Source organism: Triturus cristatus, chromosome 1_2 (assembly GCF_964204655.1).
Source record: "Triturus cristatus chromosome 1_2, aTriCri1.1, whole genome shotgun sequence".
NCBI lineage: Eukaryota > Metazoa > Chordata > Amphibia > Caudata > Salamandridae > Triturus > Triturus cristatus.
The window spans coordinates 362,338,984-362,354,804 of NC_140580.1; the positions used below are offsets into that span (position 1 = coordinate 362,338,984).

The 15,821-nt window shown below is 40.1% G+C and overlaps 1 protein-coding gene across 3 annotated transcripts in view; it reads left to right on the top strand.

Annotated features, from left to right (window-relative positions):
- Positions 1-15,821, top strand: part of PER3 (period circadian regulator 3) — a 560,237-nt gene that overhangs the window by 383,518 nt on the left and 160,898 nt on the right. For all 3 annotated transcript variants that reach the window (XM_085604511.1, XM_085604529.1, XM_085604520.1), the window contains 3 exons: positions 2,893-3,019; positions 4,622-4,769; positions 6,968-7,095. In XM_085604511.1, coding sequence (XP_085460637.1) covers positions 2,893-3,019; positions 4,622-4,769; positions 6,968-7,095 — 403 coding nt within the window. The remainder of the gene's footprint in view (positions 1-2,892; positions 3,020-4,621; positions 4,770-6,967; positions 7,096-15,821) is intronic.

The following is a 15,821-nucleotide window of genomic DNA, read 5'->3' on the forward strand; positions in this document are numbered from 1 at the left end:
TAAACTAATGGTTTTTGAAATGCATAATGTCCCTCCTCCTCTGCTAGGCCCTCTAATCTAATGGGTATTATATAACATTGTTGGAACACCGAACATCACAAGTGTGACTCAATTCCTCCAAAAAGCTGCCGTAACTTTGCTCTTGTCTATGTACACATTCCACCCTGTTAGATCGAGGGTGACATTCTGGGTTTTTAGGTTAAACCCCAAGATGTTTATCTTCTTTGAGATTGGTTCTGCCTTTTCTATATTTGACACACCCTATGGTTTCCAGGAACTTCAGATAATTGTGCATGATCCCTGAAGGCTGCTTCTACTAGGGATATGGGAATCATGAAACCATAGCTAAATGATCAGCTAACCTTTTTCTCCTGAAAAGTTGTCAGCACTGATTTCTGCGGTTCAGTGGAAAACAGTAGGTACATGCAAGTCTAATTGGTAGATACATGAAATCACAACCCTGTCCTCAACCTACCGACCCAGGAATTCTATGGGCTTTCAATACTACAGTCATATTGGAAGTGTCACATGAACGTTTTTAATTTCATTCTTGTTAAATAGTCTCCTTCAAGAGGAAAATATTTCTCACAAACCCTCACAGTTGTTTCATGGTTATTTCACTGACCAATTTGTATGGCAGACTCAGTGTGCAGTGCAACACAGGTTGTTCATTTTTTGGGGAAGAATGGCCAGGAGGAACCCTTTTGTACATAAGAGTCTTAAAGGGTTATATACGAAACAGTTTGCTGCTTGCAGGTTCCACACATCAAATCTGTATCCAAATATGATAAAACACTGCAATCTTCCCCTATTTTGTCATGGGTAGAAAGGGTGTTGCTCACAAGGTGAAAGACCTGCACCGCTGAAGCATCGATGCAAGTGTGGTCCCTGTCAACTTAGCCTCTTGATTTGAAAAAAGATGAGTATAAGTTTTCTAATCTGACAGATATTCAAACCCCTCTCATATCTAGACCCTGAGCCATTTGGAAGAGGACTCAAGTGGACCTTATGTCACTGGTCCCTACAAAAATCTCAGATGGGAAAACTTTCCTAATCAATGCCTACCCTTCATCTAGTTGGAACACTGAATAAGCTGACATTTTTAGTAAGCTATTTAACCAAAGAGTCTCCAAACAACAGCCCTTCTGTCAAAGGACCCATCTCTGAAGAACTATAATAACTAGGAAACCACCTTGCAAAATAGTTTGCAGTACATCTCCACTGACACTGCACAATCTCTTATGCCAAGTAAACATATTATTATCATAGCCCAGACTCCTTGGGATCTCAAAGTCAGTATGAGCATTTTAGACCTTGTTTCAGCATTTCTCAATTTTGCAGCAGAGCTTGTAACTGGCTTGCTTTCAATAACCAATCTGAATATTTTCTAATGTTTTTGAGGCTGTAAGTGTCAGCATTCTAGAGTCAATCTCTGACATATTTGGCCTGATATGTACCATTTCTTAGCAGTTCTACGCCTTTTTATCAATTTTTCTGAGTGTATTCTAAATTGCCAAAATGGATTTGGACTTCTTTCTGCCATGGTAACTACCAAAAGATGCTGAGTTGCCATACCAGTAGCATGTTCTGCCTTGTACAAGTACTACCTAACAAATAATTTGCTATTTTTGGGTTAAGGAGAAATCAGCAAAGCATGGGCAATGGAGGTTATCTTAGTTGAACGTTGCCTTTTCCATGTCTGACACTTCTTACTGGCCATTAGGGTCTCTTTCACTCTGAACATCACAAATCTTTCCCCATTTAAGTCTAATCCCAGTGAAATGAAGTTCCTCGGGCCTCTACTTGACCATCCAAAATGCTGTCATGTGAGTGAGAGGTCAGTCTCAAATATCATATGAAGGGTAATATCAGAGGATCGCTTGCATTGTCCTTTTGGTTAAAGACTCTCTTGGGAATTTTCTCCACCCTTGGTAAAGGTTCAGTAGAGTTTCTCAAAATGATCAGTCCCCTCAAGATGTGAATTGTTGTATGCTGTCTTCTGTGTGGGAATGTTGTGTTTTTGTTGAGTTAATCTCCTTTGTACCAAAAGGCCTTTTCTTGACCACAAGTGCACTTTGGCTTGGACTTCAGTGGAAGACCCTTCTCCCATCCTGTCACTTGTTTTTGACCTCTTGTACATGTGTGAGATCTTTGGAATAGGTCATCTCACATGGCATTACCTTGGTTGTCCATTGGCTTCAAAATGACAGAAATGGCCTCATGGGTGACTTCACAAGATTGTTGTACTTTGTACACAGATGTAATTGCTTTGCCTCACCACATTTTTATTTATTACCTGTTTTGCCACTTTTCTCTTGCTTCATGGAAAATGCATTCTTGTTGGGTGTTTCTATTAAACTGAAAGACAAGCTTAAGGATGACCTTTTGCCCAGACACAGAATTTCTGAACTTGTGTGAAATTGGAAAAAATATTTTTATGGGAAGTGAGGTATCATAATAAAACTAGTCATTCTTTTCTTTGCTATTGAGCTGGTAATTCAGTGTGTGCTTACATGCACGACTGTATTGAAATATTACTTAAACAAGGAGTGATTGCTACACATTACAAACATAATTAATTTGCTAAATATCTGGCTTTGAGTACAAAGCATGTGATTAAAGAAATGCTATTGAATTAGCTAAATTAAACTGTTAATGGTAAAAATGCTAGTCAATGATCGAAATGTGTGGTTCGAAAGATGAGTAAGGAATTTGAAACAACCTAAAAGGCATAGCTGGTTTGCTTTAAAAAAATTGATGGATTTCTAGAAAACTGGAGATCCAGACATTCTGATGGAGGGACATTGATTCTCCTAGTCTTTTAATTGCATGGTTGTATAAGATTTCAAACTATAGCCTATCTTACAGTCTGTTTTATCATTTTTATCCCAGATGACTTTGCAACAGGTGTGTGTGGACGTGAACAGAATAAAAAATTTGGGTCAACAGGTGTACATTGAGTCAAGGAGCAGAAGGCAGGGAAAGAAAAATGAAGGCCTGCAAAACAAGTTGCAAAGAGGTGAGTTAAACATGAAATCTTAATGACTTTTCCTTCTATTGCCTTGCCTTGCTGTAAAATGGTGAGTCAAGCCTTAAAAAAACCTATACCAATAAAGTTCTGAGCACCTTTAATTGTCTTAGGTGGAAGGGATTTAGTCGGTCTCTCACTTGTTCAATATTTTGCAAGAGAGCGAATAAGACAGTGACTTTAAAAAAAAATTAAAATGAATTTAGCAGAGCTGAATCGACTTCAATGTCTGCGCATGTTACACTTACTACAAAAAATGTGAGTGAGGTGACAACCTTATGGCTATATTTTTCTCAGTTTCCCATAACGTTACCAGAATTTGCTGTATCTAGTCCCCTACATATTGTTTACACTTGAGGCATTTTGTGAAGATGCGGGCAGATATTTTTGATTGGCAGATTCAGTTATAAAGCAAAGGAGTGGCCAAAGTAATCAGTTTGTCCTCATGAAGTTTTAAATTGTTTATCTGATGTTCCTGGCGTTGAGAAAGTAACATTTTTGGGTAAATAAATCGCAGAGCGCTGATCTGTACAGCGCAGTTATTTTTTGTCTTATATCATGAAATGTGTATTAATTAAATGTTCTGTATGTTCAAAATAATTGAGAGTTTAGTAAATTTTCTTGACAGTGCAGCTTAATGTCCAGGAAATATTGCAACCAAACAATTAAAACTCTGTAATAAACCCTGAAGTATTTTTGGAATAATGGTTCCCTGCAGATATTCTGCATGACAGAGTTTCACAGTTTTAATGCCAGATACGCAAAATACCCCCATCAATGTTAGAAAGTTTGATTCGAGGGACCTTCCGAAAAATGCATTCTGAAGATCTTATATTCCTACTTGGAATGTATCTCTTCAGTTTGAAGACTAAACCCAGAAGGCCCTGCTTGATAAAACCTCTCCACAAAGGGCTTGTAAAGTGATTTATTTATATTCAAAATATGTATATGGTGGTGAATGGGACTAGTGAATGCTCTTACCACCACCCCCAGTGGAGGATTGCCTCCCTTATTTAGCAATTCACCCTATGAGGTGGAGGAACTCTAAACAAAGTGGAATGTTGAGAAGATGGCCTGTGTTCTTGCTGCCTTCTCTGCCTTTTTCAAGAAGCACACACTCGATCACAGTATTGTTTCTCGAAAAAGAGAAAATCAACCTCCATGACATACAGGAGTTTTCTCCTTGTGCATCAAGGGCATTTAAAAAAATGTCCTACCCAGGACAATCATCAAAGGCATCACGATATCAGCCAGGAAAAATCATTGTTGCAAGTTAGAGTGGCATTTACCACTCTAACTTGGCAGCCCTGTGGCAGATGAGCTGCCACGTCAATGCTTTCAGACAGTAGAGCATGATGAAACTTCACATTTGCCAACCCAGAAGTCCTCTACAATTCTAAACTTAGTCAGGGAACCATGGAAAACCTTAAGCGGCCCACATCATTTTTAATAGACACATTGAAAAGAAAAAACTATACATAAGTAGTATCTGTTCTCCAAAGCTCTCCATGAAATGTCTATGTTGATGCAATGCACCAATGTACATTGTAAAATGAGTTTGCAGGAATGATTAATATAGCAATCTAATTTTAGGAAAGGCTCCCACCTCAGCATCATATTTCCCACTTTCAATCGGACTCCCAGCTGCCGAAGGACATGCTACGTCTTCCTGTGGTGCATCAAGAAAAGGTCAGCATATTCCATCATATCAGCAGATCAACTGTGTGGACAGCATTATCAGGTACGGCCACGTACAAGGACCTTGCGTTTCCACCTAAAGAATGTGGTGTGCACTCGTTAATCAGTGCCTATATAAAAAGGCCTCTAGCTCAAATACACACTCTGTTGTAGTATGTGAAGAGTGTGTAGTTAGGCTTTATAAAGCTTCAAATGTGCTTCAGTGTTTTTTTTTTTTTTTTTTTAAATCAAACACGTTTTTCACCATTGAGTCAAAATGTATATACATGCTCTCTCATTGATAGCCATCTCCTTATCCCATACTTTCTATTATTAGTGTATTAGAATTCAGTAGAGAAACTATTTTCTTTCAATAGTTACAAAGTTTATAATTTAGAATATATGGTTTATTTTCAGTAGCTAGCCAATATTATTAAAAAATGAAACATTAGTATTTTTTTGTACTCAAGTTAAGTACTTTATGTAGAAGCAGAAAATATATTGTTTTGTAAATGGTGAATAACTGAAATAGGGTATATGTTTATGAACAGATGAAGTAATGAATCGTAGTATACACATGGAGTAAAGATAAATATATTAAACCAGTGATGTTTCGTCTTAAGGATGAATGGTGTAATAAGAGAATGATAGTTGAGTGCATGTATGAATAAACAATTGTATGAAGATGGATAGATTAAGGCTGCTACTACAAAAAGAATCTTGCATGTAACCTTAGTTGATACCAGGGTATTGCTGCACAGTGGACTCTGGTAAAACTATCAATGAGATTACCTAAGCACAGTAGATCTGGTGTATCGTCTTGGGCTATGGTGCGATTAGCTGTTGCCGACGCTTTAGAAGAGTAAGAGGACTGTACGTTAAGGGAGCTATTGCCGTTATGCTGCTGAAACCAGGTCACAATTCAGAGAAGAGGGCTTCCTAAGAGTCTATCTTGAACTCACACTGTTGTTCTTCTAGAAGCTATAGGTTATAGGGCCAGGAACCTGCAGCTTGAATGATGAACCAAAAGGTCTAGATGCAGAAACACAGTGAAGTGATACCCTTATCCCTAGTGAACCCTAGGGCATGAGCGCCTCTACTGTGTGGCAATGATTTCACACTTCCAGCCACCCAGGCCCCTCCCTAGATGACTTTTTCCTTCATGATGGATGCCTCCTTGAACGTTCCTTGTGCATCTTCTTGCAACCATGGTACACCACTAGGAACTAGATACCACCGGCACTTCACAGATAGTCACATCATCACTAGTCGAACCCAAAAAATGACAATCTGCTATCTAGATATCCAAGTGAACATTTTGAAAGAGGTAGGAAAATAAAAGTAATATGTTTTAAGACCTGATCTATCAGATTTTGTTTCGCACTATATTATCACAGTTAAACCTATACAGATATATCATGACCATAATATTGACTATGAAATAGAGTCACATAGGTGTTTATAAAAGTAAATGTAGTCTTAACTTGACAGTATTTTGGGAGTTGATGTCATGGTTATGATGTATATGTGGATTGAAATGTCAGGGGTTGATAATGTGATGCACTGAACACTTTGATGATGAGATGGCTAAATTTAATGCCCGAGCTACCTCTTTTCGCAAGTGATCGATACTATTTTTTTCTTACCATAGGCAGTAACATGAGCTTGTTTGGAATGAGAGCAAACAACTGCAGTAATGTTCAGTAAGTTATTGCATAGCTTCCTGTAATCGTGTTAGGCCACATTCACAGTAGTGCAGAGTGGAATACCTGTTTGGGATTCTGCTATGCACTGTTACTTGTGCATTGCAGTTGGTAAATGTTTATATTGAACTCTTCTGGAATATGGAACATTGTGTAGGGTTCTCCCTGGTATTTCTCAGTCAGCACGTTTACTCCCATTCCTATCTAGTAGCACGACAATAGCACAAATTTTTATAGGAGATGGCAGCCAGTATCGAATATTCCAGCCAACCAGGATCTCCACCTAGAAATTCTTCCCAGCTCATAATTGGGGAATTAATGAGATCCACACTTTATTCATGTATGAGTCTTCTCAGTTTTTTCACAGCTTTTTATTTGAAAACATAACTCCCTTGCTTCAGATCTTCGTGTGTGAATAGCATTCTCTCTGGATCCTGACGCCGTAAGGCCCATCATAACCACTTGGTATTGCTGTAAATGTTTTCGAAATAAGATGAGTATGTGTAGCAGTATTTGGGAAAAACTGCTTTTGAGATTGTGGAACCTTTTTGTTCAATAGGTACCTTGAAAGCTACAGCATCCCTGCACGGAAAAGAAAGAGTATATCATCCATAAATACAACATCATCATCTTCACAAGAGGACCGAGTAGCCCAGCATGAACGGAGTGGCTCAAAGGTTTTGGAAGGTAACTCTCAAACTAAAACACACACCGCACACAAATGTAAGAAACATTCTCTCGCTCCCTGCATATCTTGAGACCTTTCAAGTTGTCATGCACAATCTGTTTTACATTATGTTCCTTTGTTAAGAACTGTTTGGATTGCTGGAGCTGCTGTTGTAGGGCCTGGATTTGGCACAAAAATCAAATGTTTGCACATCGACGATAACAAATGCCTTTGCTACTACCTCTTGTAAAAGCTTCCACCATGCCAATAGCCCTGATCCGATTGTCCTTGTTAGTTTGCACTAATCATGTAATCCAGACACAACAGCAGTAATGCTAATTAGCATTCTTTAATGAACCGGCTTACAACCATGCAGAAATGATTTATACTGGGCAGCAGTAGACCTGGGGAAAAGAGAATGGAACAAGTGAGAGAAACTGAGACGCTGTATATCTTCATTCTGCCTGTTCTTACAGCTAATATGAGAAATAATACTTTTTGTATTGTATCATTTGCGTTTAATTTACTATCCATAATATGACACATGATATTGTTACAGGATTCTGCAGAGAAACAGAACTATGCCTTGGGAGAACAGGACATTAGAGGACATTAGAGTGTAGGGACCGAGCCTTTCTACCACGTCAGTACCTGGAGAACCAAATTCGACTAGTTCACAGTGCCTCACCTGAACTCCTAACCTTTCCAGAGTAGCTATATTTTTTCTAACCGGTTGTTGGCTGTTTTATGACTCTGGGCACCGTACCACTGCTGATCAGTGCTAAAGTGCATATGCTCTCCCTATTGTAAATTGATGTATGGATTAGTGACTCCATGATTGGCTGATTTGGTTTACTTGTCAGACCCTAGTACAGTGCACTGAGTGTGCCCAGGGCATGTAAATCAAATGCTGCTGGTGGGCTTGCAGCACTGGTTGTGCCACCCACAGAAACAGCCTGTAAAGTGTGTCTCAGGCCTGCCATTGAAGAGCCTGTGGGCAGTCTGGTACTGCCATGCTGACTGGGCAAGTGCACCCACTTGCCAGTTCCTAAACCTTCCCTTTTCTTCATATCAGACACCCCTATGGTAGGCCCAAGGGTAGGGTTCATTGTAAGTATAAGGTAGGAAATGCCCTGGTGTGTGTGGCATGTCCTAATAGTGTATTACAGCCATTTTTGTTTTCCACTATTGCAAGGCTAACTGTTCCCCATAGGCCTGAACGGGCGGGTTGATTATTACATCATATAATCCTAACTGACTCAGGGAACATGGTAGAAATTCGAGTTTAGTATGCCTGAACTCAGAATGATAAAATACATCTTTCAGTGAAGTTGGTTTTAACATTCTGTGTTTGAAAATACCACTTATAGAAAGTAGGTATTTTCTTGTCTAACCATCCAGGCCTGCCTCTGCTAGGTTGTGTATTCCTTGTCTGGAGTTTGAGTGACAGGGGCTGGGAAATTCCAGGGGGCTGGGGAATTCCCGGAGACAGGGTGAGTCAGCACAGGGCTGAATAGAGAGATCTCCATGTAGATGGGTGGGAGGAGTTGCACCTGGGACCTGAATAGGGCTGTGCTTTCCCTCCACAATGCCGGCTCCACCTCATGTGGTGCGCCTGATGGCCCTGGCCTACACTGTCAAAGGAAAGAAGGAGTCTTGTCAACAAAGTGCTCCAGGACTGACCAGAACTGGTTTGGACTAGGCAAAGGCCTCTCTGCCTCCAGAGAACAAAGAGAGACTATGTATAAAAAGGGGGACCCAGACCCCAGATCTTTAGATCACTTTGGGAAACAAGAAGAAACTTTTGCTGAGGAGCGGAACCAGAGAGACTGAGGAGAGACTATCCCTAAGCTTGAGGGATTGGCCTGCAGTGGTTGCCTGACTGCCAAAGAGAGGAGAAAGGAACTTTGTGTACTTTATCCAACTTGTGAAGGATCTCCAAGGGCTTGAGAAAAGAGCTTGCCTCCTGCTGAAGTCTCAGGGGCAACAGACTTCACCCACCAGCTCCCCAAGAGCTCTTTGGAAGTGCCTCCTGTTTTGCGAGGCTTTCTGAGGGACTGTGTGTCGCAAGGAGCTGGAAGCGCGACTCACGAGCAAGAAGCGTTTCGCCGCACTGCCGGTGTCACTTCACAACAAGAAAGCGTCTTGCATCGCCGGGGAAGAGAATCGACGTCACATCAGACGCCGCCGAATCACCGGGAAGCGTGTCGCAGGGCCTGTTGCAGCTCGCATCGTTGTCGAAGCAACTCGCATCGCTGGAGAAGAGGATCGACGTCGCATCAGACGCTGCCGCATCACCGGAAAGTGTGTCGCTGGGCCTGTCGTGGCTCGCATCGTGTCGCACCAAGAAGACGTCATCTTTGTTTCTTTGCACCAGATCTTCAACGCATCACCGTCCTTGCAACACTTTCATTGTCTTGCGTTACGCATCTTAAGGTACATTGAACTCTGAGTGTCGCATTTACCATCTTAAGAGAACAAAGCTAACTCTACCATTTTAAGTACAGCATTGTGGATTTTTGTCGTTTGTGTTTGTGATACGTCTATATAATGAATACTTATTTTTGATATAAAACTGGTGTGGTGTCCATCTGTAGTGTTGTCACTTGATTACTGTATGTATTCACAAATGCTTTTCACACTGCCTCTGAGATAAGCCTGTCTGCTTGTGCCAAGCTACCAAGGGGGAGGCAGGGGTTATTTTAGAAGTGTACCCCCTTACCCTAACTAGACACAAGGGCCCCTACTTGGACAAAGGCACCTACCTCTGCCAACTAGAGACCCCCAAATCTAACAAATCCCAAGAAGAGTCACTAAATAACATATAATATGTACAGCGTACTTCTAAAAAAAATATGTCACAAATACAATGTATTATGTGTGGCTGGAGAAAGCAACTAATACCTGCAGCCAAGGAAGATCCAAAGTGGGCCCAGAAGGGAAATTGCTACAGTGTATCTGTGACAATCTCCGTATATCCAAATCTCTGTTGTTAGTTGAAATGCTGTGACGTCTTAGAGTTCTGAAATGTTACTGAAATCTTTTGGTCATCTTATGAAATAAACCTAAACTAAAATATGCATTTCTGTACTGAAAACTACCTTCAACAGTTTGTGAATCACGTTTTTAAACATTAGCTGTAACATAATGAATACATATTGATAGTATGGTTCTTCTCCTGACAATATGCACAATGACTTCGACACCACTGGCAATATCTTAATACGCTAAATGACACAATACAATATAAACAACATCGGTATAAGTGGAGGAATCCTCTTGCGAAATAATAAGTGCACTAAAGTTGTAATCCTTGGAAAGGATGACTACAGTACCAACGTGCAAAACAAAGTTTAAATCCTTGATCTCTAGTTTTTGTCTAGAACACTCCTCTGTATCCAGTAGACTTTGGTAACTTTAGATTAAAATTTGCAATAAGTTCCAAATTTACGTGCAACAAGGTCCTGGCTGCAGCAAGTTAATGTCTCCATTGCCACAAGAAACTTATGCAGTATAAATCCATGATGTTGTCACCATTGCAAGTCTCTTGAGACTCCCGAAGCGCTTTGCAACATATAGGCATCTGGAGTCTTGATTCCGGTTGTGCGTTTTGCACAGTGCAAATGTTACAGCCGCAAATCCTCACGCCATACTCAGTGTGCCTCGCTAACCACCTCTATGTCAAAGAGCTTGAGCATCAAAGAAACTCAGAGGAGCTTGTCTCCCTTTCAGCCCTGAATACAGAGGAGAGCACAGGTCACAGATCATAACAGTCCTTCCACACTGTTGTATGATTTTCTCCATTGTATGACGTCTTTGTATTCCGCTTCATTTGTCTGCTATTCGATTTGGCAGAAGTAACATGTATTTACTTGTAATCCTGGTTCTCCATCATAGGAATGTTTTCCGAATACTGGAACACTGAATATCTCCTCATCCCCATGATATACCGAAACACTTTAACAAAGCAAAAACTAATGCAGCCATACCTTTGGCTGTAGGTTGCAGAGGCTAACCCTCAACTCATTTTTTATTTGTAAACATAAATGAAACGAAAGAGAATACCACCCAGGCATTTATGACACAGAATTTAAAGAAAATGTATTATGCCTTTAATTCTGATCTAGATATCCCAAGGGGCACAGCCACAGGCTGTTATGAGGACCCCTTGATACTGGGCTCTGCATATTATTCGAATCAGACTGTATTTTTCTCATCTATAGCTTCTTTAGTAGACAAGCGACTCATTACTCTGCCTTTCAGCTTTTTTCAGGCATTTTCTTTAGTTTTGCAGGTTTTCTTTCTTTAAAGAAAAATGTTTTTATTTTTTGTTGTCTGTAGCATGGGAGAAATAAGTTGGAAAAGGATCCCCATGACCTCTATTTTATATGCCTGCCTGACAATCCTGACACCCGATAGTGTCGTTTTTTTTGTTTTAGGATAGCAACAAGAATCCTTAAAGTTGTAGATGGAAAAAACCAGCAAGAAGAGAACACTTCAGACTTTCCCTCTGGCGCAGGTGCTCTTCTTCGTCAACTGGTTACACCCTTACAACAGACTATCTTTGACAAAACGTTTTGAATGTATCTGAAACCCCTGTGCTACACGTCTAAGTCTGTTTGTTTTTATTCAAGAAAACACACGCTTTTTGCCCTTTGATTATCAGTTTTAGTCTTAAACAGGAGCTGTGTCCATGTGACTTGCCACTTTCACAACAGCTCAACTCAAATTCTATCACAGTCTGGATATATTTAATATTCAACTCAGGAATGTACAGTGTATGTTTATTAGGGGTGTACTATGCAGGTTTTCAGGATAATAACATTACGGTAATGCATATAAAATTAGTCTAAATGTAAATCATTTAAATAGCCAGTGATTAGATTGATAATTGTGTTTTATTGTATTCTAATTTATATAGTGGGTACCATACTCCTTAAAAGGACTAAAGTGCTTTCTTGACTGCTCAGTTAGAAGCTGCTCCGATGTATGAGTATATAGAACTTCATGGCCCTAAACAGGTGACAGAAACCTTCAGACTTTCATTGATTTCCTGGGCACCCTTTGGGTTTATGATTTGACGTGTGTTGTAAGTAGACTGACCTATGTGGGAAATGTTCACATGAGTGCACGAGGTATGGAGGTAGGGTAGAAGTGTTAAGTTGATTGAACGGTGCGTTGAGATATTGCAGATTGTGAGACATATATGGAGACCATCAGTACCTTGAATGCGCCTACATATAGTCCAGTGCAATCCAAGGCTAGTACTTTATATTGGGCCACACACTTTTGTTGGTAATAAATACATTTTGTGTCCATCGTGGATCCTGTGCACTTAAGTTACTAGGACATTTTAATACATTTGACAATGAACTTGCACTACTGGAGGCTTGGTTATGTCTTGGGAAAAGCCAAGTTTTTCATTTTTATGAATTCTAGAAGGCTGGGGATAATCACTGGTTGCTTCGTAACAGTATTATATATTTTACATGTTTCTACTAAGAAAGATCTTGTGCCTATTGTCTTCCTTCTTAAAGGGAGGATGGTTAGCAACACTGCAATACTTTTTAAAAATAATTATTATTATTGATTTTATGTTACAAGCAATAGAAAACTTGCTTACAACCTCTACAACATTGGGATTCCAATGGACCCAAATCCCCTCCATATAATTTCTGTTTCTCATTAGCATATATCAGCACAATAAGAGACCAAATGGAAACAGATCCATTCATCACATCACTCCAGATAAAATCATCTAGTCATCAGTTGCATAAACTATCCCTCCGCACACTTCCTTACCTATATCTCCAAGACTATAAAAGTGTCCCCACCATTTCCAGATCTTCAAGAACTTCCGGGGACTACCCCTTCTTCATGGGTTACTTTTAAGGCCTCCATATGCATATACAGGTCTTCCTGCTACTCCTGTGTAGTAGGCACAGTTTGTGCATCCCACGTCCATGCTAGATCTCTCTTGCCAACTATTAAAGCCAACATACCACACATAAGCTGAGATCTAGGTAAGCCGACATTGTTTGGAATCACCAAATTTATACATTGAGGCAACACTGGGATATCACACATCAAGTTTGACCAAGCTCTCCCGCAAATAACTGACAGTTTTCGTGCACTTTGTTACTCAACCCTCTCTCATACAAATCAGTCATAACACACCCATTCTTTTCCCCCCTAAACACACAACTAATCAATCCCTTAAACACGTATAAACCCTTTTCATCCAGTCTCATGCGCCACATACACTCTACTCCAGCACACATCCCTACCACCTTTCCCCTTCAAGATCCTCCCCAACCATTTCTTTCTATTTAGATCCTATACATGAACTCACTACTCCAACATCACATATCACTACTCCACCAAAACATACACACAAACACATCAAAATCTCATTCACAAACAATTAACTACTACAACCCCACACAAAATAAAAACACACATTCACTCAATTAAAACACCAAAGGCAAACTCTACTAATACACAACAGCACTTACAAACCAGCCTTTCATCCATTGTACAATTTAGTTCCTTAAAATACTACCCCCAAGCTCCACCTCCACCGCATCCCACGCAACATCGAATCTGAATGCAAAAGACATAAACAACACACCATTCTTCATAACCTAGCATCTCCTTTTCTATTACACAAGACTACACTACAAAAACAACTCCACCGTCCACCACCTCACTCGCAACCAGTATCCCCACCACCCACCACCAACACACACATGCACACACAGATGCAACAAAATGCTTCCTGGTACAGGAAACACCATCACCAGGAGTACACATATTGCAAGCTCAAAGGACCCCACTCTTTCTTCCAGAAATCAATTTCACACTACCTCCAAAACACAATATTTACACTCCCTTCCAATAAATGCTCCATTCCTTTCTAAAAGCAAGTACCACATCTTCAGCTTACTCACAAACACAACCTGACTTACTCTCCATAAGTGAATCATGATTGGGGGAGGACATGAAACTTTTCCTCCAAGCTATTAAATTATCACAGAAAATTGCATAGGTAAAAGGGGAGGTGGACTAGCTGTTCTGTTTATGGAAACAACAGATCTCACCGAAGCTGTGAATGTTTCCATATAAGATTGTGGGCCCTGTGCAACCCTACACCAACTTTCTCCTGTAACTTCCTCTCTTTTAACAGACCACCACCCTAGCAGTGAAACATTCACAGACACATTTCTAGATACAGTTTCAAACCACCTTCTTACTCTATGTTCAAACCTGTGTATCCTTGGTGACCTAAACATGTGGTTTGACAAACCTAACATGCCCCATCCCAGACTATCATCACTGACCTAGACACAGTCACCTTACATCAGACCATCTCCAAACCAACACACATCGCCAGACACATCCTAGATGTCATTTTTGGCAATCCAGACCTAATTACCTTCTGAGACATTACTCCAGTCACATGGTCAGACCCCCCACATAGTAGCCTTCCAACACAAATACCATAGCCCACCATACCTAAGTCCACCTTACCTGCAACTACATATCAACTTTAGAACAAACTGAATTTCGGGGGAATAGAACATGACTAACATCCAAACCAGAACTTGACACAATAAATTCAGTTAAAAAACTCAAGGAGTCGCTGCGGGAAGCTTTTGATATCTTAATGCCAGTAAAAGAACAACAAACATGACAACATCAAAACAAGCCCCATGGATGAATGCTGAACTACAAAAGATAAGACAACAAATTGCAAAGCTTCAGCACACCTTGCTCAAAGCAAACACTCAAGACATACTACGTGTACTCATACATAACAGAATGTACAAATCAACATAGCAAAAAAAAGCTACTATTCAAATAAAATTAATTATGCAAAATGTGCACATAAAGAATTTTATAAAATTATCACAGAGTTTTGAAAATCTACATTCACAGAAGAAACCCATCCCATTTCTCGAGACAAACTGGCAAAATCTTACACAACCAAAGCAAACATGTTGTATTCCTCTTTAAACAAAAAGAAAACCACCAGCACCATCTCACTTCCTACAAATCCCAGTAAGGCTTAACACAGTTTATGCAGTCCTTCAACCAGCTATCAGTGAATTGTTGAATCTCGTCAAAGCAAGTAGTTCCACTGGCAACCCCTCTGACACTTGTCTACCACAAATACTCAAAAAAATCCTTTTAACAACCTCTGTCACCAACCAAGTCAATGACTCATTTCCAGAAGTCTTAAAAAGGCATACATACTCCCATTATTAGAGGAAACAAACCTGGCCCCTCAAGTACATACCTATTGCAAACTGGCCATTTCGGGTCAAACTGCTAGAAAGAGCAGCATTCGCCTACCTGTGACATGGTGTGAACATTATATTAAACTGTTATACAATAATAATGCTGGATATGTATCTATATATTTATACATTTAGTCACTCTCTAGTTCTAGTTAGAATTAAGGATGGGCGTAGTTGGCGGAGTACTACTTTGCAGAACTTCATGAAGTTGAACAAAAACTGTGAATTCCGCAACTTCGCTCCGCCAACAGAGACCTCATATATTTTTGTTAAAATAATTACAAGTATCTCTGTCTTTAAATGCTAAAATGCATATAGTCATTGTTGGACCCGGCCCTTCTGGCAGGTTCACCCCGAAATTTTTTTGCTTTTTGTTGGTGACTTGGTTTAGTGATTTTTGGACTTCTGCGCACTTTACCGCTGTGTCCCAGGGTAAAGTGCGTGCG